The sequence below is a fragment of the Camelus bactrianus genome, chromosome 21, assembly GCF_048773025.1.
Source record: "Camelus bactrianus isolate YW-2024 breed Bactrian camel chromosome 21, ASM4877302v1, whole genome shotgun sequence".
NCBI classification, from domain to species: Eukaryota; Metazoa; Chordata; class Mammalia; order Artiodactyla; family Camelidae; genus Camelus; species Camelus bactrianus.
In genome coordinates, this window is record NC_133559.1 from 11,357,614 (window position 1) to 11,385,445 (window position 27,832).

At 54.5% G+C, this 27,832-nt stretch overlaps 1 protein-coding gene across 1 annotated transcript; it reads left to right on the forward strand.

Annotated features, from left to right (window-relative positions):
• Positions 1-1,686: 1,686 nt before the first annotated feature.
• Positions 1,687-27,695, forward strand: VANGL2 (VANGL planar cell polarity protein 2). The gene is made up of 8 exons (XM_074349685.1): positions 1,687-2,320; positions 16,262-16,522; positions 16,667-16,787; positions 18,643-19,250; positions 20,048-20,184; positions 20,696-20,831; positions 23,056-23,287; positions 24,084-27,695. The coding sequence occupies exons 2-8, from the start codon at positions 16,452-16,454 to the stop codon at positions 24,342-24,344; spliced, it is 1,566 nt and encodes a 521-aa protein (XP_074205786.1). The 5' UTR covers positions 1,687-2,320; positions 16,262-16,451; the 3' UTR covers positions 24,345-27,695.
• Positions 27,696-27,832: the final 137 nt, after the last annotated feature.

Below are 27,832 nucleotides of genomic sequence, written 5' to 3' on the forward strand. Positions count from 1 at the left end.
TCAAAGCTATGTTTCTTATTCCTGGGGCCCTTTTGAGGTCTGTGAAACAGGCTACTGTCCTGTGAACACAGATCACAGTAAACCTGCTGGATACTTAGCTGGGGCTGTGTGGCAGCTAAGGCGGCCCCAACACTGTCAAATTACACACTTGCTGCCCAGCACTGCGGGTGTGCTCTGGGAAGGACTGGGAGCACCCTATGCCGCGTCTTTCTTCCTTTATCCTTCCCAGTTCTGCCAATTGTCCCCCATACAGCTAGTTGTGGTCACCACTAGATCCTCCAGTGCAGGCCAGGGCTTGGCACATGATAGGCACCAAGCAAATGAGCATGTGAATGCATGCAGGGACTTGGGTACCTGAAATGATGATTCAGCATATTTCATGCTGTTTTGGAACCGAGTCACTTGCTGACCCATGAGGTGGGAAGGGAGTATGAGGAGAGGCAAAGGTCTGGATGAAGAAGGGAAGTGTCTTAAGGTTCTCTTAAGACCTTAAGAATAATATCTTTGGAGGAGGGTGGTGGAGTATAGGTCAGTGGTAGAATGCAAGCTTAGCATGCATGAAGTTCTGGGTTCTATCCCCAGTACTTCCATCACCACCACCAAAAAAGAATGACATCTTGAAACAGTCACAGTGTAGATGAAGAGGACTCTGTATTCATCTCTAGTTATGTTAGAATGGAGCACCAAAAGGGATGAGAAAAGCCTCAGAAAAAAGATTTTCATCAGAGAGGAGAAAAATCCCCAAACAAGTCAGGAACAGAGAGGCTGGGAGTCTCCTTCCCTGAGACTTTTTAATCACAGGGTTGGGTGAGAAGTTATCAGGATTGGAAGCTGGAGGATGTTGAGATGTTGAGCAGGCCTTGCTCTACCACTGGAGAATTGTGCAAAGGTGCTTTTGAAGTATTACTGTTCGGTAAGTACAGGGTTGCACACAATAATACTATAATAATATAAAAATACTTTTGCTTCCACTCACTCCAAGGGGAGTACGTACTTCTCACAAGCCCAGACTTTTATAGTGGGGGTCAGTCTTGGTGAATTCAAGCTACTGCCCCACTTCATGAACCTCAACTGGTTTCTTGGCATACTCTAGGAAGGCAGACATGCTGATTACGTCGGATGCTTGTGATACCCTGCAATCCCTGTGTAGTACCATCAACTCCAAGGTATCTGTAACCCCTGGGGCCCAGAGCCCGGCCGGCTGGGGTTAAGCCAATGCATTTTTACACTTGGAGGTTTCCTGGGAGAAGGGCCTCTCTCCCCCGCCATCCAAACTCCCTGGCTCCCTCATAGTCTCCCCTCCCCCACTCCCCCACTCCCCCAGGGCAGGGTTCCCTTTGTAATTAATCCCAACGCTCAAACCAGAGGGGAGGAAAAAAGTGTTAATGAAGGAGCGTCCCAGACTGACTGGGCGGTCGCCGCTCGCAGCTAGAACACCGAGTAATTAAATTATTTTTGGAAGCGGGGTGTGGGGGGGGATATGGTGGTGACGGTGTCAGGGAAATCCCCGTATGCATGGGAAGAAGGGAGCGTTTCTTGCCACTAATTAAAATCAGGAATAACTCTTCTCGAAACCCTAGAGGGGAAAAAAATCAATCTATCCACGTCCCAGATTTCATTGGATTCCGTCTAGGCGGGTCTGTGGCCCTAACGAACTGAATACGGCCGTCCCCGGGGGTCTGGGGGCTCGGTCTCCGGCAGGCGGGTTGAGGAAAACAACCCCAGGAGGGACTGCGGGCTGGTCCCAGGCCAGGAATCGAGGCATCCCCCTGACCGCCATTCGGGGCGGGGGTCGCAGCCCCGCTGGCGATTCCCAGGATCCTGGAAGGCCGCCGGGCATCTGGAGGCGAAAGGCTGGGGGGGCGTCGGCTGGGGGAAGAGCGGGGCCGCAGACAATGGACGCGGCGGCGGGAGTGGCGGCAGCTGTGGGAACAGCCGGGAGGCGGCACCCGGGAGCGCGCGCTCCCCCGCCCTCTGCACCCCCTGGGCTCTCTCCCCTCCCCCTCGCTCCCTCCCCCCTTCTCCGCCGGCTCCCGATCTGATTCCTGATCCCTGATTCCTTGATCCTCGGTCCCGCCATGGGAGCCTGAGCGCCCCTCATTCCCCCCTGGCTCCCTGCCCCCGGGGCCCTGAGGGGGAAGAGGCAGCGGTCTGGGACGGAGAGGGGGTGACCAGACTCAGGACCCCCCTCTACACCTCCCATCGTCCGTGCTGCCCGTCCGGGAGCGCGGAGTTCCAAGCGACCCGGAGCGCTGCGGATACAAAGGCGCCGGGCCGAGCCGGGCGCCGGCCGAGCCCACCCGGCAGTTCGCAGCGGCGGGTGAGTGCCGGGCCGCGGGGGCGCGGGCAAAGTTTGCAGAAAAAAAAAAAAAAAAGAAAAAAGAAACAGAAAGGGGGGACAATCTTGCAAGGGGCCAGGGGGTGCCCGGCCCCCGAGTATGCGGGGTGGCTTATGGGGGAAGGGGAGCGCAGGGCAACCCCCTTCCGGTCGGTGCCCCCATTGCACCGCGGAGTGCCCCCCAACTTTGGGGAGAGGAAGGGGCGCGTGGGGAGGGGGCGGAGCCCAGGCCTGGAGAGCCAGGGACTTTCCTGGGCCCGGGGCTCGGGCGGGGGCCTTAATGTTCCCAGGGGAGCCGGTTGAAGCCGGAGACTGGGAGTGTGTATTGAAGGTGGGGGGAGAGGCAGTGGAAGGATCGGAGTCTGGAGGTATTGCAAGGCGAGGGTGTTTAGGGGTGCATACAAGCCTCAGGAGTGTGAGGGGGGACAAGGGCAGGTATGCGTTCAGGGTGTGATGTGGAGTCTGGGGAGCCGCCCGAGAAGAGTAGAGGGTGTGTGTGTGCAGCTCGAAGATGGGGCTGGAGGCCAGAGACCCGGGCACTGTGTTTCGGGGCCCAGGGAACAGGCACCGGGCTCCCTTTCCCCACTCATATTTATGCTTTTGGGGGACTATGGGCTCTGCATTAGTGAATTTTAAAGGCTTGGAGGCACATCAGTGTGCGTGATTCTTTGTTTTTGTGTGTGTGTGTATATGTGCGCCTTGACGAGCTGCGTGTTCCTGCAGGTGGGCCCCTGGGTTTGGAGACGTAGGTGTTTTCTGTGCCTTGAGTGTGTATGCAGCCAAGGAGCAGCTGACCATGCATCTGCGGTGTGTTGTATGTATTTATGTGTATGCTCTGGGGAAGGGGTGTGTGTCTATGTGTGTGATCTGGGGAGGGTTTTATTGGAAAGAAATATGCAGGTACTGGGAAAGGTGAGTATGGAAGAGCAGAATGGGGCATACCTGAATAGGGGGTGTGTGTGTGTGTGTGTGTGTGTGTGTGTGTGTGTATCTCCGTACTGGGAAGGGGTGTGAGTGAATGTGCTCTCTTGTGTAACCTGTGTTGATAGGTAAGTACCAGTGTGTGCCTTAGGTGGTGGGTGTATTTCTGAGTGTGTGTTAGGGGGTACTACCATTTGCCTCTGCAGGCAGATTTTCCTGGCAGAGAGCCCCAAAGGAGGGCTGTCTGGAGCATTCTGAGGCTTCTCGGCTGGCCCTGCCCTGGTCTGAGGGCAGCGCCTTACGTACCTGAGACTTGTGGGTGGGAGTGAGTGGGCCGTCTTACAAGGCGCCTGTTTTGGGAGGTGGGCTTTTCTAGACAAGGATGTGTATTGTGGGAAAGAGAGAACGGGGTTCGGTTGTAGTCCTAGAGGAATCTGGGGGATTGGAAGCGTCAGGGAGAAGAATAAAGAGGACGTCCATCCCCCTGTCGTAGATTGGGTTCTAGTGCTTGGAGAGGCTACATTCTTGGCTTCCCATCCTGAGTTCAGCCCCCTCAGGCCACAGTTCTCTTATAAAGCCATCTTGGAGTCTGCGGCTTCAGAACCCACCAACTCTGCCCTGCCTCTTGGAGCCTACAGTCCCTGAGGAGTCTAGGGATTTGGGTATGGGTTGGAGGCAGGAGGGAGGAGCTGGCTTGAGGAGTGAGACCTGGTACAGAACATTCTGGGTTCTCTGACCCATGAGAAGGTAGCCTGGGAGCTCTGGGGAGGGCAGCAGGGGTGATTCTTCAGTACTTTCTGCAAGCGTGTCTGTGTAGTTTATCACACAGTTTCCCTTTTTCCTGATGAGAAACAAGACTGGGATGGAGCTGTGGTCTGGGGCAGGATATGAGGGTGAGGAATAGGGGCTGAGCTTACAAAAAGGGCAGATGTCCCTGTGCTGGGGACAGGGCAGGCGCCCACTGAAGGCTGTACTGTCATCGTAGTGCGGAAGTGGGTGTATCTGTCCCCAGAGAAGCAGCACCTACATGTTCTCTCCCCCACCCACCCCTCCCTCCTTCCCTCCCTCCCTCCTCTCTCTCTGTCTTCTTTTCTCCTTTGGGATGAAGGGGGAAGGGGCTCGCCATCTTTGGGTCATATGCCTTGTTTGCCCATCTCACTCTCAGCCATTTTCCTCCTCCTGTCAGAGGTTGGGTCAAAGCACCCAGTTTTAGGAGCTGAGGCTGTGAATGCATGGGGTCTCTGAGAAATTCCCTAATGGGAGTCCCTAAATGTGAAATCGGAATGTACTCTCTTTAACCCCCACCTTTCCTAAGCCCTCAGGATAAGAATTGTAGGAGTTAGAAAATGTTGGGACTTGGGGTGGGGCAGAGAGGGAAAAGGCTGGATAAAAAAAAAAAGCATGATTCCCCTGAACCTAACACCTGTCTGGTGGGTAGGGCTCCCAGGGCAAGTGAGGCACGTGCATCCGGGACGGTGTGCTCTGGCCTTGTGTGGTACCTTGTTTACGTCTGTCCCCTCCCTCCATGCGTGATGTACTACACTGGTGGGGGCCGTGCTCTTCCAAGGAGGATGACTTGTGGTCAGACACTAGAAAAGGCCGCTCCTGAAAGTACTTCAGACTGGAATTGGTGGCCACGTTGGCCCCTCCTTCTCCTCTGTCTTGCTCCTGTCCCCTCATTCTCCCAGGGCCAGCCTCTCTGATGTGCCCTCTCTGCTCCTTCTGCTCCTCTGAGGTCTGAGGAAGGGCCCTTTCCCTGGCCCTAGAGCAGGACAGACTTTTATCTGCTTACTTGGTTTCCAAGAGGTCCTTCCCGTTAAAGGGGTGTGAACTTGGCTTACAGAAGCTTCAAGGGGAACAGGGAAGGGCTCTGGGACCCCCCCTCATCCCCTCTGAGTTTGAGGGTCTCTAGTCTTCTTTACTGTTCCTCCCTGAGCTGCTCCCCACACTGTGAGGCCAAAGGGAAGAGTCCAACAGAGTCGGCTGGAATTTGTACTTAAGAGTGTGACATTGGGCAAGTTCTTAAAACCCAGCCTCTTAGATGTCTTAAGACACCATCCTCTCATCCCAGATTGGGCCTTCCTCTAGGAACCCCAGGTTCCCCGCTCCCCTGCTCCCAGTGGCCTCCTTCCCTGGGTTTCAGCTTGCTCTTAAGTTCTGGTTTTGCCACTTCCTAGTTCTGAGACCTCAGATAGGACAGATAACTTTTTGAAGCCTCATCTGTAAAATGGAGTTAATAATAGGCCCTAGTTCTAGGTTTATGAGGATTAAATGAAGTAATATATAGAGAGCACCTCACACAGTGCCTGGCGCATGGGAAGCCCTCAGTAAACGTTAGCTGGAAGGGTTTGGGTTTCTGATTGATGATTGTTAAGGGGCAAGTTCTGGGTTGGGGAGGAGAGCTAGGCTTTGGTTCTGCGCTCCTTCTGGCAGACCGTGTTGGGCACTGCCTGCTGTCTGCCAGGTGCTGTGTACAGCACAGGGGATGGACGGATGAATAAGATGGGCTTTCACAGGGGAGACGTGCATAAACAGGTTGCTTTACTGTAACCCTGTGAGTACTATATGGAGGTGTGTTCAGGAGGCCGCCAGAGCACAGAGCAAGAATGCTTGGTCCTGGCGTGGGTGTCAGGGAAGGTACCTGGAGGAGAGGTGCCCTTAGCTGGATGTTTTTTAACTGAGATGAAATACACGTAACATAAAATTAACCATTTTAAAATGACCAGTGGCACTTAGTTTGCCCGCAGTGTTGTGCAACCACCCCCACTATCTAACAACATTTTCATCATCCCAAAAGGAAACCTGCACCCATTCCCTACCTCCCAGCCCCTGGCAGCCACCAATCTGTAGTGTGTCCCTATGAATTTACCTATTCTGGATATTTCATATAAATGGAATTATGCAACGTGTGACCTTTTGTGTCTGGCTTCTCTCACTTAGCATAATCTTTTCAAGGTTCATCCATGTTGTAGCATCAGAACTCCACTCCTTTTCATGGCTGAATCATATTCCACCACGTGGATGGGCCATAGCTGGGTGTAGAGGATGAACTGGGCAGGCAGGGAGGGGACTGAGGAGGGTGCTGTGGGTAGAGGCTGAGCATGAGGGACAAGGAACAGGGGTGTTTGTGAACCACATGCAACTCGGTATTACTGGATCTTGAAGAATTAACTGGGGATTTGGCCTCAGCTTCCCTGCCTATAAAAGGAAGTCCTTTGTGGTTGGTGGGGATGGAAGTATTAGAGAGAGAAGAGGCTGGGATGTTACTCTTCCCAGGGTCTGGGTGGGGGATGAGACTTAAAAACTTGCTCCTTCCTCCTCTTTCCTGGGCAGCTCCCTCCTGAATACACCTACTTTTGTCTGTGTGGGTACCCATCTTCCTGTTTTACTAGGCATCAAATTCCCCTCTCTCTGAATTGACCTGAAATTTCTCTCACGCTCTCCAGGTGGGTAGCCTTGTTCATGGGGAGATGTTGGTAGCAGAGGTGAAGGAGGGGCCTGGGAGTAAATCCTACTCACACCCGTTCCCCAGCAGCTGTCCCCGTTTTATCCTGTCTCTTGCTGATCTGACTTGGGCAACCTTCTGTCACCTACTCTCTTGTGATCTGGAGAAAAATAAGGTGGGTCAGGAAGAATCTCTCCCTCCTTTTCTCCACCTTGCATGGAACAGAGTAGGAGGCAGAGGCCTGGTATGGTGGAGCCCTTTGGAAATTAGGTGTTGCTGTGTTTGTCTGATGCCCCTGGTGAGGCTGGTAATTACAGACATGATAGCTGGGAACGGGTTTGGGAGAAGTGGGCTTAGAGTCAGCAGAGCTGAGGATATCCTGGTAATCAGGGTGGGGCAGTGAGAGGAGAGAGTGGGAAGAAGCTGGGGGCTGGAGTGGGCCAGAGGCTTGGGGCCCCCTTCTCCTACCACTCCACACACAGCTGGGCCTGGGGTCTGCAGGAGCCTGGGAGGTGATTAGAGCCCAGGCCCTGCCCCACTGTAAATGTGGAAGGAGGGAGGGGAAGAGAGGCTGGGGGAATCCAGGAGCCCCCGAGGAAAGAGACAGAGTGGGTGAGAGGTTTTGGCTGCTCTCTCAGATGTGGGTGTGGTCTAAGAGAGGGGCCGTCATTTGGGACCTGGGGCCAACACTATAGCCAAAGTGTTGGTTCCATCTTATTCTGAGTGGGGTCTTGCTTCTCACAGTGAGGCTATATGATCAGGGAGTAAAAGGGATTGGCTGGGCACCCTCCATAGGAGAAAGAGGTGGGAACTAACATTTTATCGAGCATCTATTATGAGTCTGACTCCGTGATAGACATTATTTTGTTGAAAACTCAACTTTCTAAAGTTGGCACCATTATCCCCATTTTGCAGCTAAGAAAACGGAGGTTTAGAGAAGGTGAGTGACTCATCCAAGGTTATATAGCCCCTAAGAGTCTGGGCCAGGTCTATCTGATGTCGTTGCTCTTCTGTTTCTCAAAGTGCTCTATCCACTTTGCTCTGCTCTCGTTTCATTTTCTTCAGGTTTTGCTCCTATTGCCTTTAATCTTGAATAATTACCCTGTCTCCTGAAAAGCAGACCTGAGTCCAGATGTCAGCCTGAGCAGTAGAGAAGTCTACCCACGAGGGGAGGGGTCAGTCTGCAGGGGGAGTGGGGTCTTCCAGGGGGAGCACCCCATTGTCACAGCCTGGGGCAGGCCTGCCACCTGGGCAGAACCTCCCTGGGACCTGGCCTCTTCCTCTCTGCTGGGTTACTTCACACGTGGGGGTTCCTGACACCATAACCCATGGAGTCCTGTTTGTGATTGGAAGGGACCTGCCCTCATTGTCTGTAGAATTTTCCAGCAACCCCCTAACAACATCCCTCAGACCCCAGAGTGTTTCACCGGAGGGTTCCTGGCTCCCCTAGTCTGGTTGGAAGAGACAGTGTGTGTTTTTGTGTGGGTCTGAGGAGAGGGGCTCTGACTTTTCAGGGAGGGTGGGGGCTGCCCAGGAACAGGTGCTGAGCCCGAGGTGTGAATGCAGTAACTTAAAAAACAACCGAGTGTGAACAGAAGCACTCATTTTGTCACCTGCTTTCCTCCAGGAGCGGGGTGGCAGATGTAAGGGCTGGGGGATGTTGAGGCTCCTTAGAAAGAGTGAAAACCTCAGGTGGTGGGTTTGTCAAGATGGTGGAGGTTGGTTGGCACTTGGGCCTGTCGGCTGGCTCGGTTTCTCTATGTAAGAACTGGATGATTTACTAGATCTGAGGCTCTGGACTGAAGCAGGAGAAGGTTTTCAGAATGGGAGACCCTGGCCTGCCGCCCGCACTCCTAGTTACACCTCAGGCCCACCTATGCTTTCCTGACACAAACAGGCCTTGGTCGCCAGTGTCCCCACGTCACAGCTCTCCCCATCCACATGCAAACCTGAGCTTGGCCGGCTCCCCTGCCAGCTGCTTTCTACTTGCTTCTGTTCCAAGGTGGGGGCCGGGTGAGCAGGCTTTGAAAGTCTCTTGGCGTCAGGGATCGTTGAGGCCTCCCTAGGCTGTGAGGAGGCTGAGGCATTTTTGTTTTCCATGAGGGCGGGAGTGTGGAGCGCACAGGAAGTTGGCCTGGGGGTCAGCACAGCTTGTCCACCTTCTCTTGTCACTGTGCTGTTTTCCTTCTTGGCTCTTCCACAGCTTGCCAGGTGGGCAGGTAGGGGCCAGTCCTCTGCCCCAGCTGAGGGAGGGAGATGCTCAGACCCTGGTGGGTGGGAATTGCAGGGCCTGCTCATTGGTGAGAATGGAACAGAGCATCCAGGCATCTAGAAGCCCTGGTTACCTTCTCACCAGCTTAGCATCCTGTCTCCCCTCTGGCCTCCACCTGGGACAGATGCCAAAGAGATTACTCACCCTTTCTACCGCACACTCCTTTCTCCCGCCCAGTGTTCCCTTCCAGGCTGACTGGGAATGGGTCTGGGGGAGGCAGGGAGTGAGGCTTTATGGGGTTTGTGCACGAGCGCATGCTTGTATGTGTGCGGTGTGTTGGGGGCAGGGGCTTTCTGAGAGCTGGGGTGGGGGCGAGGGTGCCAGAGAGAAGGCAGAGCAGGTCTCTACAGAACCTGCCCGGCCGGGGTGGGTGGAGCTGGGTGGGGCAGGCAGGAGCCATTCCAGGTTTCAGAGGGGGAATATGAGTGTGGGTGTACACGTGTGTGTGTCTGTGTTTAAGTGTCTGTGGATTTGAGGGTACTCAGCCTGCCCCCCTGCTTTAGATAGAGGGAAATTAAGGAAGTAGTGGAGAGGGGCTTGGCTCTGGCGTCCCCAGCTCCTTTTCAGTTAGAATGCAAGCTCAGGTATCCTGGCCAGGAGCCCAGTCCGTGGGCCCTCCCCTGCACTGCTCCTTGCACTGGGGTCTGGTGCTGAACAGTTGCTCTGGAAGCTTAGACTGGCTGGGTGACCCAGGTCCGGCCCCTCCCCTGCTACTCAGCCCAGTGAGGAGAGGGTTTCTGCCCCCTGCCCTGGGGCCCTAAGGATGGTGAGCTCATGTCTGGGGCTGTCCTGGGAGAGTGCCTGGTTAGCAGGGCGGGGGCGTACGTGGTGCCAGCTTTTGGACTCCTGGGTCGGACTCTTTCCTACCACTCAGTCCACTGAGATCCAGCCATTCTCCCTGGCCTGCTGGACAGCCCTGTCATCCAAGGACACTTTCAGGGTACAGGAATGAGGGCGGGGGCACAATGTCCATCTCAGCTTTGGTCTAGGGCCTCTTTTTGTGGTAGGGAGAACCGAGCATGGGCATCCTGGGGTGATGGGGGGCTCGTCTGTGGTGTAAGCCGGGATGGGAATGATGGAGGAACGTCAAGCTCCTCAGTCAGGAGTGGTGCAGGAGTGAGGGCAGAAACCACCCTTTATAGGCAGAGGGGCTCTTTGGTTTCAGCTGTCTTAGCTTAGGCCTTTCTTGTCTCTGACCCTTTGTCACTGGTGGGAAGAGAGGTGGGGCAGGAGTCAGTGAATTCTCTCCTATCCTGGCCTTCTTATAGTCTTGGCTCTTCCAAGAACCGGAGTCTGGAAGGAGGCTCATAGAGGAACTCGATCTCACTCAGAAGAACATGTCTCAGAGTCACGGTGTTAGCGAGGTCTTTCTAACAACCGAGGCTTTCTGATGTCGGCTGTTCAGATGTTCTACCATGAGCTAGCCGCTTTCTTTCTCTGGGCCCTGCTTTTTTATCTCTAAAACCTGGGTTTGCACCTCCAAGGCCTCTTCCAGCTCAGCGCTGGAACGTGCTGAGAGTTGGGTGGGTCAATCTGCTGTCTTCTCTGTGGGAGAGACGGGGGTGCGGGGAGTGATGTGGGCTCAGTCAGAGGTACTGGGACCCTCTCCTCCATGGGAGCATGTTAAGTACTGCATTTTCCCCCAACCCCAGACACCTTCTGCCTCCACCAGCGTCTGACCGAGTGGCCTGGATTGAGCACACCTATGAAACTGGCAAAGAGGAAAAACCAAGCGTCTTAAGAGGGACAGTTAGTTGTGACTTTGAATCTGCCTTGCCTCTCACTAGCTGATAACTTGGCAAGGTGCGCTGTCTCTCTGGAGAGACATCTAGCTCCTTGGATACTGGGCTGGGAGATGGGACTCCTGGTGCCACCCAGGAGGGTGGGCATCCAGCACTTGGGGTGGAACTTACAGTGATATCCTTGGACATTGGGGCTGTGGTGGGGGAAGTTTCAGGAGCCACGAGGCTGGGGGCCCATATGTCCACACCTCCTGTGGGCTGTAATGGAAAGAGGGGGGCAGGGCATATGCAGTAACACCCAGGCTCTTGTGTAGGAATCAGAGACCTTTTTAAAAAATAAAGTATAGTTGATTTACAGTATTGTGCTAGTTTCAGGTGTACAGCATAGTGATTCAGTACTTTTCGGATTATAGGAATCAGAGACCTTTAATGGGCAAGCGTCCACAGACTCCTCTGAAGGAGGGGTCTGAAGAGGTGATTATGCCTGTTTCCCTGTGTCCAGGCAGGACCACCCTTACCTCATCCTGGCCTGAGGAGAGGAAGGCCATTTGTTTAAAAAATGGTCCTATCAGAGCACTGCCCCTGTCGGAGAAAAACTTTTGGCTTCCTGTCTTCTTTCTCATCCTCTTCCCGCCTCCAGCTGGCGCACTGCCCTTTCATGTAATTGTAAACCAACATCAGGGCCTGGGATCACTGGTGTGTTTGCTTATTAGAAGGTGAAATGACGCGTCCCCCTCACAGACCTGCTGGGACTGTGGTCTGGAAGGCGTCACAGCTTTCTGGCACAAATCACATTTTGTGGAAGTGATTACTCAGGTTTGTATATGTTTAGTATCAATAAAGAAACTGCACAGTTTAAAAAAAAAAAACGACTGAGCAGGGGAACTTCTTTGAAGGGGAGAATGCAATCTGACCAGCGTCTTCTGCTGCACCTCTGGCCCGGGGCTCCCAGCCCTGCCCTCCGCAGGGATGAGAGCAGCAGGCACCCTTTTTTGGTGCCTGTTTGTTTCTGCCTCCTCCCCACTTTCTTCTCTGGCCCAGTTGCCCTACTCCCACAGTGCTTTCCCCCAGCCCTGTCCATGGCCTCCTCTTTGCTCTGCCTCCTTTCCCCACTCCAGGCCTGAAGGAGCAGGGACTGGGTGGTAGGGTGGCCCCTGGCTAGAGCAGCAGGAGAAGGAGGTGGTGACCACAGCTGCCTGCTGCCCAGTCATCGGTCCTCAGCGTGTACCTTGCCTGGGGGTGCCAGCGTCTACACCCAAGGCCTTATCCACCTGAGCTGCCCCTGCAAGCGCGGCAGTGGGGAATGGTCTAGTCTTGGTCTGCCTTTTGGTCAGTACCAACCTCTCCCCTCCAGGCCTCCCACCCACAGCCCAGGGCCTTGCTCCCTCTGCCTGTTGCCAGGTTCTGAGTGTATTTTTTCCAGAGGCCTCCGATTGTTTCCTGAAGAAACCTGATCCCAAAGCTCATACAAAAGCTGGGGCTGCCAGAGGAGAAACCCCATTCTCTACCCCTCTGTCCCTACCCCCCCAATCTCTATAACCTCTCTCGCTTTGGATGCTGGGTATGGGTTCCAGGACCTGGCTGCCATCACCTAGGCAACAGGGGGCTTTGGTTGCCATGGTGATCAATGTGGGAGAAGCTGGGCAGCAGGGACAAAAGCCCCCCCACTCTCTCCCCCCAATCCCCTTGGGATGATACTGAGACACATTCCATTAATTTTATTTCTGAAAGGCTTTGGAGGGGAGAAGGGTCTCCTTTTTGTGACAGGCTCTCTCTTCCCTCCCTCTCTCCTCTCTGGCCTCTTTTTAACCCCAGATAATCCATGGTTGGTTTGAACAGGGGACTGAGCGAGTGTGCTTGTGTGTCTTGGGCGGGGTGGGGGCAAGGTGAAAAGCACTGGGACACATTCCCTTTTACAGCCTCCCACCCCCCAACACCAGAGCCCTCCCTTCCCTGCACCAGTCCGGACTTCCCTCCCCATCCCGGCTTGCCTCCCACATTTCCACTTGTTGATCTCATGCAGTGATCCCCTCCCCCACTCTCCTCCCTGGGAACGCTGCCCACCCGGGAGACCCTCCAAACCCCCATTCCTGAGACTGGTTAAACAAGGGGAACTTCTGCCCTTGCCTCTGCTCACCTCCCATCCCTCCCCATGGTGCTTGGATTAGTTCCCTGGGGTCCTTGAGGGGACAGCAGGCAAGGGGTTCAGAAAGTGGGTTCATTTTTGGCCCCTCTGTTTGATAGGGGAGGGAGGAGCACGTTTTGGTGTTTTCTGGGCACCTTGAGTTGGATTGGTAGAGGTGGGAGAAGCAGGCCAGGCAAGCAGGGTTTATGTTGGTTCTTTAGTAAGTGGCTGGGAGGAAGGCAGCGAGCTCTAGGCTGGAGCGGCTCAGAACAAAGGATTGGGAGGGGACTGGCACCCTTGCCTGGTTTGAAATTTATCTGTAGGGGCAACACAATGGCATCAGCTTCCCTCCTGGGTGTGTTTGAAGTGGTGGTTCTGGTCAGTGGAGAGAGAGAGAGAGAGTGTGTGTGTGTGTGGGGTGGGGGGGGACTTTAGTCATACAAAGCAGCAGGATTTATTTATACCACCTCTTTCCCAAGTCTCGGAGGAAGTGTCTGGGGGTTGGAGGATGAGTGATCCTAGAGCTAGAGTGTATTAATTGCTTAACTTATTACTAGCTGAACAGTTTATAAAAGTACTTCTTTTACCCCCAGGATCCTCACAGCAACCCTGTGAAGTGTGTATCATTTCTCCTATTTCACCAATGAGCCTACCAGGCTGCAAAACACAGAGATGTTAAGTAACTTGTGCGTGATCCCACAGCTTGCTAATGGGAGAATTAGGTTTTGAGCTCAGATCCTCGGGTGCAAATCCCAGGGTCTTTTTGCTGTTGGCTCTGGCAGACATGAGAATCCAGGTTGAGGAGACGGAGAGTCTGGGCTCTGGTGTTTCTGTCTAGACTCCAGTCCACAGCAGTCCTTTCCCTCTTTACTCCTCCACCCCCTCACTCTGTGACCCACTTATTCCCTTTGAACCTCCTGGTGAAATTCAGGTTTTAGGAGGAGGACGAGGAAGAATAGGCTGAACCACAGCAAGAGAGATGCAGGTGATGTGTCTGAACTACATCGCGGGCTAGACCAGAAGAATGGGTTCTTAAGAGACGGAGCAGAGGAGCCCAGTGTGCAATTTGCAGGCAGTGATGAACAGGGTTTGTTTGTGGCAAAGGTGGGGTTTAGGGTTAGGTTAAGGTATTAAGTCTCTGTTCCCTAAGTGTGTCTCTATCAGACACTTGGCCTTGACGTAAGGACGTGGACAAATATTACTAAGCCGTGGCGTGCCTCCGGATAACTCTGTTAGGCGGATAATTTAATGGGTGCAGCATTGATTTCATCTCCCTACAGTCGCTGCAGTTTCCCTTGAGAGTCAGAGAGGCATATTCATTTACTAGGTGGGTATCGGTTACTTGCTGTGCGCCCACGGGAGGGTGCTGGATACAAATACGTATCAATCATGGTTCTCGTTCTCAAGTTACTGGTGGCTCAGTTTAGTTGGAGAAAAGTTAACAACTCCATAAAGCAAACTCATTTTAGTTCTCAATGTAATTGACCTGGTTGGTTTTATTCCTGCCTGGAAATGCTCTAATTCTTGGCTGTATGAGACCCCACTCTTCTGGCCTCTGTACTCCTCGGGCCTCGCCTTCTCAGCCCCTCTGCCTGCTCCCTTTCCTCGGGCATGATTACATACTGGGGTTCTCAGGGACCTCTTATTTAACCTTCTCCCTGGGTGATCCTGGCCATTCCCTTGACCTTGCACGCCGTCCAGATCTCTAGCTCAGTCTCTTTTCTGAATCCGGCTCCTCTGACACCCAGCTGACTGACTGCCTGTCTCACAGCCATGAACTCAGCACGCTGGAAACCTAACTCACCAGCTTCCTCCGTAGTCTTCCCCCTGCTAATGCCGCTACCACCTCTTCTCTTGCTCAGGCCAGAGACCTTGACACTCCCCTCCCCTTCAGCCAGTCCCCATTAGGGCCTGTGGGTCCTACCACCAATGTATGTCTCAACCGTGACTATTTCGCGCCATTTCTGCAGCTCCAACTCACGACTGCAGTCTCCTCTTTCCTGTCTCTATTTCTGCTCCCCCCTCCTCCCTTTCTAATCCATGTCTGCATAGCAGGCTTCCATTGCTCTTAGAATAAAACCCAAGCTCTTCCCTCACCTTGCGCTGCCCTCTCCCTTCCCAGGGATGATGCTCTGCTCTGCTTTCCCCTCCCCTTTGCCTGCTTAACCCCTGCTCTCCCTCTGGTTTGGCTGGCCTTTTCCCAGACTTTTCAGAACCCCTCAGTTTAAAGTAGCCCCGCCCCCCAGACTTGTCTGTCGGGCTCCCCTCCTTGTTCTCCTTTCATCACTGATGTAGTCTGTCCTTTATCCTCACCTGTTTACTTGTTTAGCACACACCTGCCCCCCTGGACTGTAAACTCAGGGTCTGTTCAGCACGTGTACCCAGGGCCTAGCAGGGCACGTGGTTCCTAGAAGGGGCCAAAGAAAGACCTGATGACTCAGTGAGTGAAGACAGGAGATAACCGCTCAGTGCATGGTGATGATGATTGAGGGGGGGGCGTCAGGGTCAGAGGGGAAGATGTAACACAGGATGCTGGGGTGGGTGGGGGATTTTGTGAGGGGATGGGGGCTGGGCTCTGAGGAATGAGCAGGGTTTGGGTGAGGGTTAGGGAGGAGGGGAGGAGAGGTCCTGCTCCTCTGCAGAATTAGAGGGTGAAAGTACAGAAGAAAGATGCTGCTTCTCAGCCCATAAATAGCCAGTTAAGCTCCTGACCTTACCTAGTTCAGGAGGTTACGTTTTTGGAGAATGGTTTCTACTCGCCTTCTCCTCCTGCCCCCGCCCCCACCCAGTGTTATCTGTAATTTCCCTCCCTCACCCCTGCCGCACGTGCACACACGCACACAGCCTCAAGGGGAGCAGCCAGCTTGACCTGGCAATAACTATGGGTGTGTTTGACGTAGGTGCTGGGAGACCGTGCCAAGAGAAGCAGTCACAGGCAGCCCCTTGTGGGCACACTCAGAAGTTGTGAGTGGGAGGAAAATGAGTGGAGGGAAAGCAGAGGCCTGGGGTAGCCTCTGGTTGGAAGCCACTGCTTTCTGCTAAGGTTTCCATTGTTCTAGCCAGTTGGCCTGGCCAGAACCTGCCCTCTCCAAGTCTTAGTTTCCCGGCTGAGAATGAGAAAGCATTGTCTGGTTCTTCCCTGCAGGGAGTCCAGGGTTGGGTCATTCTGGATGGCCTTTGCTGGCCGTTCTTTCCCCACTCCTGAGCCCTTGGCACATAGTCTAGGGGTGCTCTTTCTAGGAGGCAGGGCAGGAGGAACTGGGCCCAATGGACAGAGCAGGAACCTGGGTGGAATGTTCTCAGGCAGTGGCGAGGCTCACCAGAGCTTCCTGCGCTGCCTTTTGGGGGTGGCCTTCCTCTGTGCCCTGAGCCCACAGGGCGCCCCAGCTGCCCCTAACCAGCTGCTTCCTCTCCTCAGGAGCGCTGCTTGATTTTCTCTGAGACAAGCCCACCCGTCCAGCAAAATAGAGTCCCTCAGGGTGACGGTTGATTTCCTGAAGGTGCCTCTTGGCCTGAAGAAGCCGGTGTTGAAGGAGGTGGCAGTGGGCCCCCCCAAAAGGCCCCAGCCTGTGGCCCTGGAGCGCTACAAGGCGCGGCGTTCAGACGCCATGGACACCGAGTCCCAGTACTCCGGCTATTCCTACAAGTCGGGCCACTCCCGCAGCTCCCGCAAGCACAGGTGGGTGTGTGTGGGGGCGACACAAGCGGTGGGGGTAGGGGTGGGGGCATACACAGCGGTGTTGGGCTGAGGATGGCTGCTGAGGAACCCGGGTCCTCCCCTTGACCTCTGTGGGCCTTCTTCCTTGGCTTCCTGCTGCTGCAGGGACCGCCGGGACCGACACCGCTCTAAGAGCCGAGACGGGAGCCGTGGGGACAAGTCAGTGACCATCCAGGCTCCAGGGGAGCCCCTGCTGGACAACGAGTCCACACGAGGGGATGAGCGGGTGAGTGTTGAGGGGATGAGGTCTGGGTCAGGTGTTTCCAGACTGCCCTTTGGGAAAGCTGGAGGTCCATCGGAGAAGGGAGGGTCTCTTCAGACAGAGGGCAGATCAGGGAGGGCAACTTGTGTCCCAAAGTAGGACCCTGTTTCAGTAGAATTCAGGGAATTTCAGCCGAGATCCCTTTGGAAGCAGCAGCCTCTTCTTTCCTTATCTCTGGAGAGGTGAAGTGGCCTGGGCTGTGTCAGGGGAATTGCCTGGGCTCGTGCCAGCCAGTTAGACAGCCTGGGAATCTAGAGTTGGGGGGCCATGGTGGGTGGGGCGTGGCAGCCCTAAGTTTTCCTTGAACCTAAAGGCATGGACTTTCCTGCGCCCTCTGGTGTAGGCCTGTGGAATAGCAACACTTGGTCTTAGAGGAGGTGCAGGCCGAGTGGATGGGGAAAGGGGAGGGAGGAGAAGTGAGGCTGGGAGGTGGAGGGGGTCCCTGGAAGAGAGTTCTCCAGGACAGGGTGAGCATGAGCATGTTGCTCCTGCTCTAACCTCTCTGGCCCACTGTACGCACCTGGTAGAGAGGTCCGGAGGCAGAATACAGTGCTTGACTAGAAAAGAGGCAGGATTTGAGATGACCCTGAGGTTGCTCATGTCTTGTTCCTCCTTTTCTTTCTTCCTGGGAGCATCTTAGGGACGTGGAGACTTCATAAGACTTCCCTGTGACATACTGGGCATTCCTGGGTCTTGGGAGCAGATCAGTACCTGAAGGAAACGTTCTTTCTCCCTCTTTCCCAATCTTGTCTTCTCCCGGGGACCTGGCCTCTTGAATTCTCGAAGTGACCCTGAGACATGGTCAGCTCATCTGTTGCTGTGACCAGGCCCTTGATGCTTGGAGAGCGTAGGCAGTGTGGCTGGGGTCACACTAGGGTTCCCTGAGCTGAAAGCAGGCAGTGCCTCCACTTTCCATCTTCAGGTCAGACTCTTCTCCTGTCCTCAGAGAGGAGATTCCTCCACCCTTGGTCACTGACCATGCTAAGCTGTCTCCTACCCTCCCCATCCTGCATTTCAGTCCTGTAGCCTGAATCCCCAGGCTGTCAGAATGTGATTCCATGTCCACAGGTTGTCCTTGAGTTAAGCCTGTGGGCACTGATGGCCACTGGTGGTCTTGGGGCTCCTCAGTAGGGTGGTGTTCAGCCTCTGCAGAGAAACAGCTTGAGTGGACCACACTCAGAAGGGCACCTGGGGACCTCAGCCTATCCACGCACTTGCCTCCAGGAACAGGCAGCCTCTGTGGGCATTCAGGTGGCCCAGTAGAGTCGGCCCCTGAGTTTGCACTGTGTCTCGCTTGCCCTGCAGTAGTCACTTGCCTTCCTCATCCCTTCCTCCCAGCACCTTCTTGTCACCACGCTGCTTTTGTCAGGTCACTCTCTAACCAGAAACCTTGGGTGGCTCTCGATACCTGGGGAATAGATGCCTGTTGCGTAGCCTGGTCTTGCAGGTGGCCGCTCAAGCTTGCCTGCTTTGCCTGGCCAGTCTGACCTCCGATCCCAGTCACTGGCTGAGCAGCTCCCTGGCGACTGTCTTGTACCCTCTCCTCCGAGGGTGCACCTGCAGTTTTTTCCTATCTCACTGACGGCGTGAAGCTCCCCGAGGGCCCAGGTCTCAGATATCCCATCCCTGCGGGGACCAGGCTTAGGCACTCAGTGGAGCTTGGTAAATACATCGATGGCTGCATATTTGTTGTTTACCCTCTTTCTCCCTTCTCGTGCTTTCTTTCTGTCCTCTTTCCTCTTACCTTTTCTCCTGTGTTCCTCCCTCCTCCTCCTCTCCTCTCCTCTCCCCATCGTTGTTGCGGCCCCTCCTGCTGTAGGACGACAACTGGGGGGAGACGACCACAGTCGTAACAGGCACCTCGGAGCACAGCATCTCCCACGATGACCTCACACGCATCGCCAAGGACATGGAGGACAGTGTCCCGCTGGACTGCTCCCGGCACCTGGGTGTGGCAGCGGGGGCCACGCTGGCCCTGCTGTCTTTCCTCACGCCTCTGGCTTTCCTGCTGCTACCCCCACTGCTGTGGCGGGAGGAGCTGGAGCCGTGTGGGACGGCCTGCGAGGGCCTCTTCATCTCTGTGGCCTTCAAGCTGCTCATCTTGCTGCTGGGCAGCTGGGCCCTGTTCTTCCGCCGGCCCAAGGCCTCGCTGCCCCGTGTCTTCGTGCTGCGCGCCCTGCTCATGGTGCTCGTCTTCCTGCTCGTCGTCTCCTACTGGCTCTTCTATGGCGTGCGCATCCTGGACGCCCGGGAGCGTAGCTACCAGGGCGTGGTGCAGTTTGCCGTGTCGCTGGTGGACGCCCTGCTCTTCGTGCACTACCTGGCCGTGGTCCTGCTGGAGCTGCGCCAGCTGCAGCCTCAGTTCACACTCAAGGTGGTGCGCTCCACCGACGGGGCCAGCCGCTTCTACAACGTGGGCCATCTCAGGTATGGGCGCGTGGGAGCAGGTGGACGGGCGTGGGGAGGAGGCCAGGGGACTGTCGGGCAGGAAGGTGTGATGGTGGGGCTGGAGGGGGTTGGTAAGAGGGCTGTGTGGGAAGGAGTTGTGTACTCTGCACGTTGTAGGTTTTCAACAGCGTTTGCTGCCTGATGGAGGGGTCATACTCAGAGTCCTGGAGCAGCCTGGGGCGAGAGTTACAAGTTGGGAGTGAACAGATGAACAGACAGTTAAAGATTGGGGATCTTAGAGAGGGATGGACCAAAGAGGAGAACGGTGTGGGGCGTGAACAGGGCCTTTTTGGAATCACTTTTCCTGCTCTTTCTTGAAGGCACAGCCTCTTGGGGGCACTCAGTGAGTGGTCACTGAGATGAGCTGGCCAGAGGAGGGACCCCCCCCAGAGGAAAAGATAATGAAGAGATCTCTTTAGCCTCTCCAGGCTTGCGGGCAGGATATTCCCCAGGCCATCCAGAGTTTCAGTAGCACCTCTTGGTCCTGTGGCAAACCCTGGGGGGAATGCTGGAGGGGAGGACCCTTGGCTGGGGACTCTTGCCCAATGCCCTTTCTCCCCTGGGCTTCAGTGTGGCAGGGAAGGACTAGCAGGCCCAGCCCTGGGGAAGGCTTGGGAGCCTGGTAAGTAGACCTCAGGCCCTGAGCCAGGCTTCTTGGAAGCAGCTTGTCCCTGTCCTGTGTCCTTTCCTGCCCTGCCAACCTGCCCTGATGTGTCCTTTCCCCCGCGCCCCTTGTCTGTCCCTTCTCCCTCCCCCTCCTGCCGTCTCCCCCACAGCATCCAGCGCGTGGCAGTGTGGATCCTGGAGAAGTATTACCATGACTTCCCTGTCTACAACCCTGCCCTCCTCAACCTGCCCAAGTCCGTCCTGGCCAAGAAAGTGTCTGGCTTCAAGGTGTATTCCCTCGGAGAGGGTGAGCAGCCCTGCTCCTCCGCCTCCTGCTGGCTTCCCAGGCAGGACTCCCAAGTTCCTGCTCCCATTTCTCATTCACCCTTCTCCCTTGCTTTCTCCTCTCCCTAGCCCATGTCCCAGTCCCTTCTGTTCTGTCATTTCCCTTGACTCCAGGTGGCTGGTCTTAGCTGCTGATTCTACTTGCTGTCCCTTTATGCTACGGTGTGTCCCCTTAATCTGGCTCCTCTGCGTCCGCTCATCAGCCCTGATCCTAAGCTCGCGCTCTCTGAGCTCCAGAATCTCCTGCGCTGGGGAGGAACGTGTGCAGGACTCCTGCCCTCCAATCCTCTCCTTGTTGCTTCCCTGTGGGCCTCTCCTAGACGCGGCCAGGAGGGCTGGGGTTGGGAGGTACTGCTGGTGGGTGGACACGGCTTCCTCTGGACGGGTCAGGTTGCTGGCTCCAGACTTCCTGGAGTGGGAATCAAGGCCACGCTCCAAAGTGACCATCCCCTGTGTCTCCTGCTCCTGTGCAGAAAACAGCACCAACAACTCCACGGGCCAGTCCCGGGCTGTGATCGCGGCGGCCGCCCGGAGGCGGGACAACAGCCACAATGAGTACTACTACGAGGAGGCCGAGCACGAGCGGAGGGTGCGCAAGCGGAGGGCCAGGTGGGTCCCTGGGGGACGAGGGGGCACGGGGGGCTGCTGGGTGCGGATAGGCTGGGGAGAGGAAGACCACCCGGCTTCTGCAACTGCCGAACTCTACAAGCCATGGTGATGCGGGTGGGGTGTGTGCCTCCGTTCTCTGTTGCTGCCTTGACCAGTCAGCAGGAATTCAGTGCCGCAAAACAGCCCACATTTATGGGTCCACAGTCCCAAGGGTCAGGTGCATGTGAGCTGGACCCTCCACTCAGGTCTCACGGACTGAGATCAAGATAATTCTCATCTGAGCCTGGGTCCGCTTCCAAGCTCACTGGTTATTAGCAGAATTGGTTCCCAGTCACCTGGACCCATAAATAGTTCACTGTTTCCTTGAGGGCAGCAGGAACAGGTCTCTCTCTGACATCTGCCACCAGCCAGAGAAAACTGCTTTCAAAGGGCTCATGTGATGAGATCAGGCCTGCCAGGATAATCTCCTTATTTTAAATTCAACTGACTTGGCACTTTCATTACATCGGCAAAACATACTGAGATGATGATGATGATGATGATGATTTTTACTGCGACGAGATTATTGAATAACCAGGGGATGGGGATCTGGTGGAGGTGGAGGGGGGCGTTTGAATTCTGCCTACACAGTGGGGTGGGGACCATCAAAGGACGTGAGCCTCCCCTGCAGCAGCGGGGACTGACGCTACCCTGGGCCTCCTTCCAGTAGATCTTGTGGGCTTGCTCGGCAGATCGTACATTTTTACCTGCAAAAAATGAGATTCTAGTGCTCACATCTCAGTGAATTCTTAAACACTGTCCTCACTCCTCCCTTTTTCGTGTTCACATTGTTATGTGAACCTAGTGATGCCTGAAGAATCTCTCTTGGTCTTACTACTGCTAGGACCCACCTTGGTCTGTCAGGATCGCCACGGGGGGAGGAGCAGAGGGTTTCAGGACTCTACTCTTCCTCCCACATGAGCTCCAGGCTTTCAGGGAGGAAGGTAGCTCTTACCCTGTCCTTACATGGGGATGATGTCCCTGCAGTAGATCGAAGATCAGCAGCCCCATTTCTGTGACATTCCAGCAAGTTTCCAGTTGTCTCAGAGAAGGCCCCGGGAAAGGAAACCAGAAGTGTTCCCTGCCTCCTCTCCCCTCTGCTCTGACTAAGGTCTTTGGATCTCCTGTGCTGCCACCACCGTTTTGGTTCACAGGGGACCCTTTCCTTCTCCATTACTTTGGTTGTAACCCGGAGAAAACTTCTTCCCTTAGTTCACCTGAGACAAAAGGATCTTTCCGAAAGGAACTTTACTGAGACACTCAGGGGAAGCAAAAGAATAAACAGAGACACGGTGAACTCACACATCCACAAATTATCTTAGCCCAGAATCCCATCCTGAGCTACTTTGAGTCCCCCGGTTCTGGGTGTCCGGGTACTCATGTGGGTTTGTGTGCCTCTATGCTTTTAACATAAATTGGCTTCTTTTTCCTGCTTCCCCCTCTCACTGTGTTTTTGAGGTTCCCCCTTGTCCGTAATATCTGGTTTGTTGCATCTTGTCGCCACACAGTATTCGGAGAATACTCCCATCCTAACCAATATTTAGATTATAGTCATCTTCCTAATATTTTCCATTTTGATAGATAAGTAGTACCTTTTTAGCATTTTTATCCTTTGTCTAATTAGTATCCAGTGACTAGTCCATCTGTCTGTCAGCCTTTCAGGTCTCTTATGAATTGTTTGTTCACTTCTGGGCCCATTTTCTGTACTGTTTACTTTTTCTTTCCTGATTTGTAGCACAGTTTTTGCATTGCCTTGGCCCACCCCAGGTACTGATCAAGGTTGCCCAGGCTGTCATGGTTGAGTAGACATCTGTCATCTCGTCGTAGTTGTATCTATTACTCACTGAAGTGCAATCTGAGGGTCTTAATTAAGAAGGCTTTTTATAGGGTTGGGTCCATAGTTGTCTGTCTGGGTTTGACACTAAATTGTCCTGTTTGGGTCCCTGGGCTGAGCTCACTGAGCTCTCCTATCTCTAGTTGGGGGAAAACCCTTCCCCTCCCCTCAGCCACACACATGCGTACTCTCATGCACACACAAAGCTCCCAAAGCCCGGTTCTTGGCTCCAGTTGTGTGTGTGGCTTCAGGGAGCGCACAGAGGCCTGGCCTCACTCAGGCTGCTGGAGGATTGAAGCTGGGGGTAAGATGAGAGGTGGACATCTGGTCCACACCCCTCATGTCCCCCAGGCTTGTGGTGGCAGTGGAGGAGGCCTTCACTCACATTAAGCGGCTGCAGGAAGAGGAGCAGAAGAACCCCAGGGAGGTGATGGACCCCCGGGAGGCAGCCCAGGCCATCTTCGCATCCATGGCCCGTGCCATGCAGAAGTACCTTCGGACCACCAAGCAGCAGCCTTACCACACCATGGAGAGCATCCTGCAGCACCTGGAGTTCTGCATCACGCACGACATGACGCCCAAGGTAGGCGGGCTCTGCTCCCGGCATCCTTCCTCCTCCCCAGTTCTGGCCCTTCCTTTTCACCTCCTTCTCCCTTATTCTCTCACTTCTTGCCTTATCCTCCACCCCCTCTCATCTCCACCTCCTTATCGTCTCTTCTCTCATCCCTACGCCCTCCACCCCATCTCTGCATGGAGTAAAGTTCTTAGGTAGCGAGGAGAAGAGGGAGTTTCAGGACTGTTTCGGGAATGGCTGAGACCTATTGCTCGTCTCTGCGGGGCCTCTGGAACTTCCCGATCCAAAGTCCCACCTTTCCCCCTCACCTCCACTGGGTGTTCTTTGCTCTGTGCTCTTTTTGAGCCATTCCCACCCTTCAGCAATACGGCCAGCTCCCCAGAATTGCCTTCCCTGAGCCATCCTTGTGGATCAGGTGACTAAAGATGTGGCACTTTAACTGTGACACCTTTAGCTTTCTTCGAGTGCAGACTCACATGAGCAGCAGGGAGAGGAAGGATGAGGGAGGACTTGCCCTGGTCACAGCATGGTGCTGGGGAGGAGCAGAGGGTGAGGGGTCGGGAGACCTGAGTACCAGGCTCGACCCTGAAGAGCCACATCATCTCTGTGGGCTCCCGCTCCCTCATTTATAAAACAAGGGTTTGAAGCAGATGATCTTGGGCCCCTTCCTCCTCTAACATTCCAAGACCGTATGCAGACAGTGCACCTGGGGACATCTTGGTCATCCTTGGAATCTGTACCCTGGGGGTGGAGGACGGCAGGTGGGTGGGAGAGCTTCCTGCAAAGTCCCTTCTCCCCTCCTCAGGCCTTCTTGGAGCGGTACCTGGCGGCCGGGCCAACTATCCAGTACCACAAGGAACGCTGGCTGGCCAAACAGTGGACATTGGTGAGCGAGGAGCCGGTGACCAATGGGCTCAAGGATGGCATCGTTTTCCTCTTGAAACGCCATGACTTCAGCCTGGTGGTCAGCACCAAGAAGGTCCCGTTCTTCAAACTCTCCGAGGAATTTGTGGATCCCAAGTCGCACAAGTTTGTCATGAGGCTGCAGTCTGAGACCTCGGTGTGACTGTGCACCAGCGGGGAAGTGGGAGACCCGGGGGCTCCTGAGGGCGGTGCTGGGGGCTTGGCTCTCTGCCCTGCCGCATTCCTGCCGCCTTCTTCCTCTTGCTCTGGTTTTTTTTTTTTACTTGAATTAACTCCCCTCACACCCAACCTGTCTCCTCCCCCTTCCTTATTTACCCCACATGAACCTGGAGAGCCATCCTGCTGTCAGCGGTACCTGGGACGTTCCCTCCCCCTTATTTCACCCCCTCACTTTTGTATCGCTCCAGGCACTGCAGGAATCAGTGCCTCTCGCCCTCTCCTTTCCCCCGGGGACCGTCTCTTCTCCAAGGGCACAGGGCCCACCTGAGCCCCACTCTCGAACCCAGGTTCTTGCAGCAGTTCTCTCCAGGGCCCCCCAAAAGGGTTTCTCTGGGAACATAGACTGACTCCAGAGAGCATGGTGCCAAACTCTTGGGCAGCGCTGCCTGCGGCCTCCAGGCGGCAGGTGGACCTGCTCCTCCTGCCTGCTCACCCCACCCGCGGCAAACCTGGAGTTCATGGGCACAGATCCTTGTGCATCCTCCCACACATCCCCAGAGGGCTTCCTTGCCAGGTCATTCACTTCTATCTGTTAGAGCCTCTCTCCTCCATCCACACATATTCAGAGCAAGGGAGGATCCCATCCTGTACCCTGAAATCTCCACCTTCTGTTTCTGATTTGTGTGGCCATGTGTGGTCATAGGCAAACAGGCGGGACCCCTCTGTGGCCACTTTTCCTGGGCTCTGGGGGACAGTACCTTCCATCCAATGGGTCTTTCCTAGGCAGCCCCTGAGGTCAGGGTGGGAGAGACCCCGTGAACATCACTGACCCCCACCCTCTGAACCTGCCTGCACCTTTGTTTCTGGCGTGATCGGGCGGATCTCCCTGTTCCCAGGGAAGGACGGCACGTAGACTCCTGTGCGGAATTAGTGGCTTGCAGACCCTGGCCCCCGCCAGTGGTCTTAGATGAACGTTTTTCTTTCCTTCACCAGCCCCCCCAAGTCCTGCTGTCTCTTCTCTCAGCTCCAGAGACCTGTTGCCTCATCTCTTCTTGGGGGGGGAGCCAGCAGCTCCTCCTCACCCCCTGCCTTAAGTCCACTTCTTTGCCTCAGGGGTCTCTTCCTTGGCCGGCCAGGGTCCCCCCTCCCCTCCCTGCCTGGTTTTCTGGGCTCTGGTCTCCCTCTGTGTTGGGGTGAGGGACCGAGATTGCTGCCTTTGATGGGTACTCAGCCCCTCATCCCTTTTAGCTCCCATAGTCTTTGCGCCCAGTCTGAATTCTTGAGACCTTTGGTTTCATTTTGAGGAAATTCGCTGGACTTCTAATACTTAATTTCAATGTAACTCTGAGCCTTTAAATCAAACACCTTTAAATTCTGTAGTTTTGGCCAAGGGAGATAGAACTAAGAAGTACCTGAATACCTCCATCCGGAACCCATGTGGGGGAACATTCTGGTGGCTGGAGCAGCCCCCTGGGCCAGTCCTCAAAGCAACTCACACTGCCCCTTGACAGGCCCTTCCTTCCCCTGGAAAACTCACTGGTCTGGCCTTGCAGCGTGCACCCTGGGCTAAGATCCGCGTTGGCCTCTTACCAGGGAGGCTTCCCCTAGGTGTAGTGGCAGCCCTGGGCCTTATGGAGCCTGGTGATTGCTTCTCCTGTTGTCCTTTCTGAAAAAGCACATCTGCCCACACACCACTTACGGAGAAGGGCTCTTCAGCCAGTACGTGCTTTGTCCACACCAGGGTGGGTCAGGGGGCTGACTTAGGCAGGGCCTCGAGGTCAGCTGTGGGCTGGGGCTGTGGGTTTTGGGATAGGCCTGAGTGAAACATGTCCTGTCCTGGGGTTCCGGAGAAGGTATTTTTTCTTCTCTTCAAGGCCTGGTTTCAGAGGAGTCCCTTCTGGGTCACATTTCTGAATACCTCACTATCCTGGAAAATGGGGCCTGGATGGTGATTGGGGTCACTGCCTTTGTGGGCAGGAGTGGAATGTGGGATGTGTTTGAGGAACGAGTTGGGGTGGGAAAGGGAAAGTATTTGGGATCATGGTTGCTGCCCTGGGTTAGGGGCGGGGGAGTGTTTATTTTAAGAACCTGCCATGTTTTTAATCACTGTGATTTTTTCATTCCTTTTTCCTAAAACAAAAAGAAATTTTCCCCCCCACCTCTCTTTCGAAGCACTAAGGGCTGTGACTGAGAATAGTTGTGTTTGGTCCTTTGCGTCAGAACTGTGGTATCTTTGTCTTCTTTGATTATTGTTATTATTATTTTTTAAAATGTCAGGATGAATTGTCAAGTGTACGGCTGTGTTTGTCTTGTGCGTCTCCTAAACGGGGAGTTGTCTTCATGCTGTGAACCGCTGTGGGGCGCGCAGCTGCCTCAGTCCCTCTGAGCAGTGTCCCCCACCCGCCTGTCCCATCACAGGCTGGATTTTCTCATCCTTCCCTGGTGGGGTGTGCCCACTCGCTCCCACCCCCACCCCACACACCACCAGCAGGGATGCTGTGCCTGGGGCTCAACAGTGCTCTTTTCTGTGACCATGTGGCACCCTGGCTCACCCCCGCCACACCTCCCAGGCCTTCCCTTTCATCACCTCAGAAGGCTCGTCCTCCTTCCCTCCGTACCAGGACACGGTGCCTCAGTGCTCCACCTACCTCGCCACTCTGCCGCTGTCCCCACTGGCACTTTCTCTTCAGCTGCTCTCCATGCTCTTTGTTTCTCTTCTTGTTGATTTCCCTTCAGTCTCTCCTTTTCCTCCCCATCCCCTCCATGTCAGCCCCTGCCTCTTCACCTACCCATCCCTGCCTCAGTCCTGTTCCAAACTCGACTCAATACCTGTGAGGAGACATTGGGATCCCTTCTCATCTGAAACATCTGTTTTCCTGTTTGTGCTTCTTTCCTCTGTTGGGCCCGGATGAGCTCCCTTGCCCCTCCATGGTGTCTGTCAGTCTGTCTGTCTTCTCTTTCGTCTGCCCTCCACACGGGGCAGCATCTGCTGATGGATTCGGTCCTGGTGTATGATTGTTGTGATTTGTTCTTCCGTGCGTGAAAGGAAGGGGACTTTTTGAGTTCCTTCCAAGTGAGATTGTAAATGTAGAATTTTCCATTGTTGGATCTAGATTTTTTTTTTCCTTTTTTGGGTTACAGAGCTGAGACCTTGTGCATGCATGTAGAAAATTGTAAAATGTAAATTCTTTTTTTTAATATATAAAAAGCTTGTTTTTACAGTTTGCAGTGGATCTAAACATTATTGCAATTTTAGGGATTTTTTTTTTCTTAAACATAGAAACTAAAACTGTACAAAATTTTTTTTTATATAAAATAAAAAATTTGACTTTTGTGGGGGCATTCTGTTGTTTTTTTGTTCTTTCTTTCTTTCTTTCTTTCTTTTTTCTTCCTTCCTTCCTTCCTTCCTTCCTTCCTTCCTTCCTTCCTTCCTTTCTTTCTTTCTTTCTTTCTTTCTTTCTTTCTTTCTTT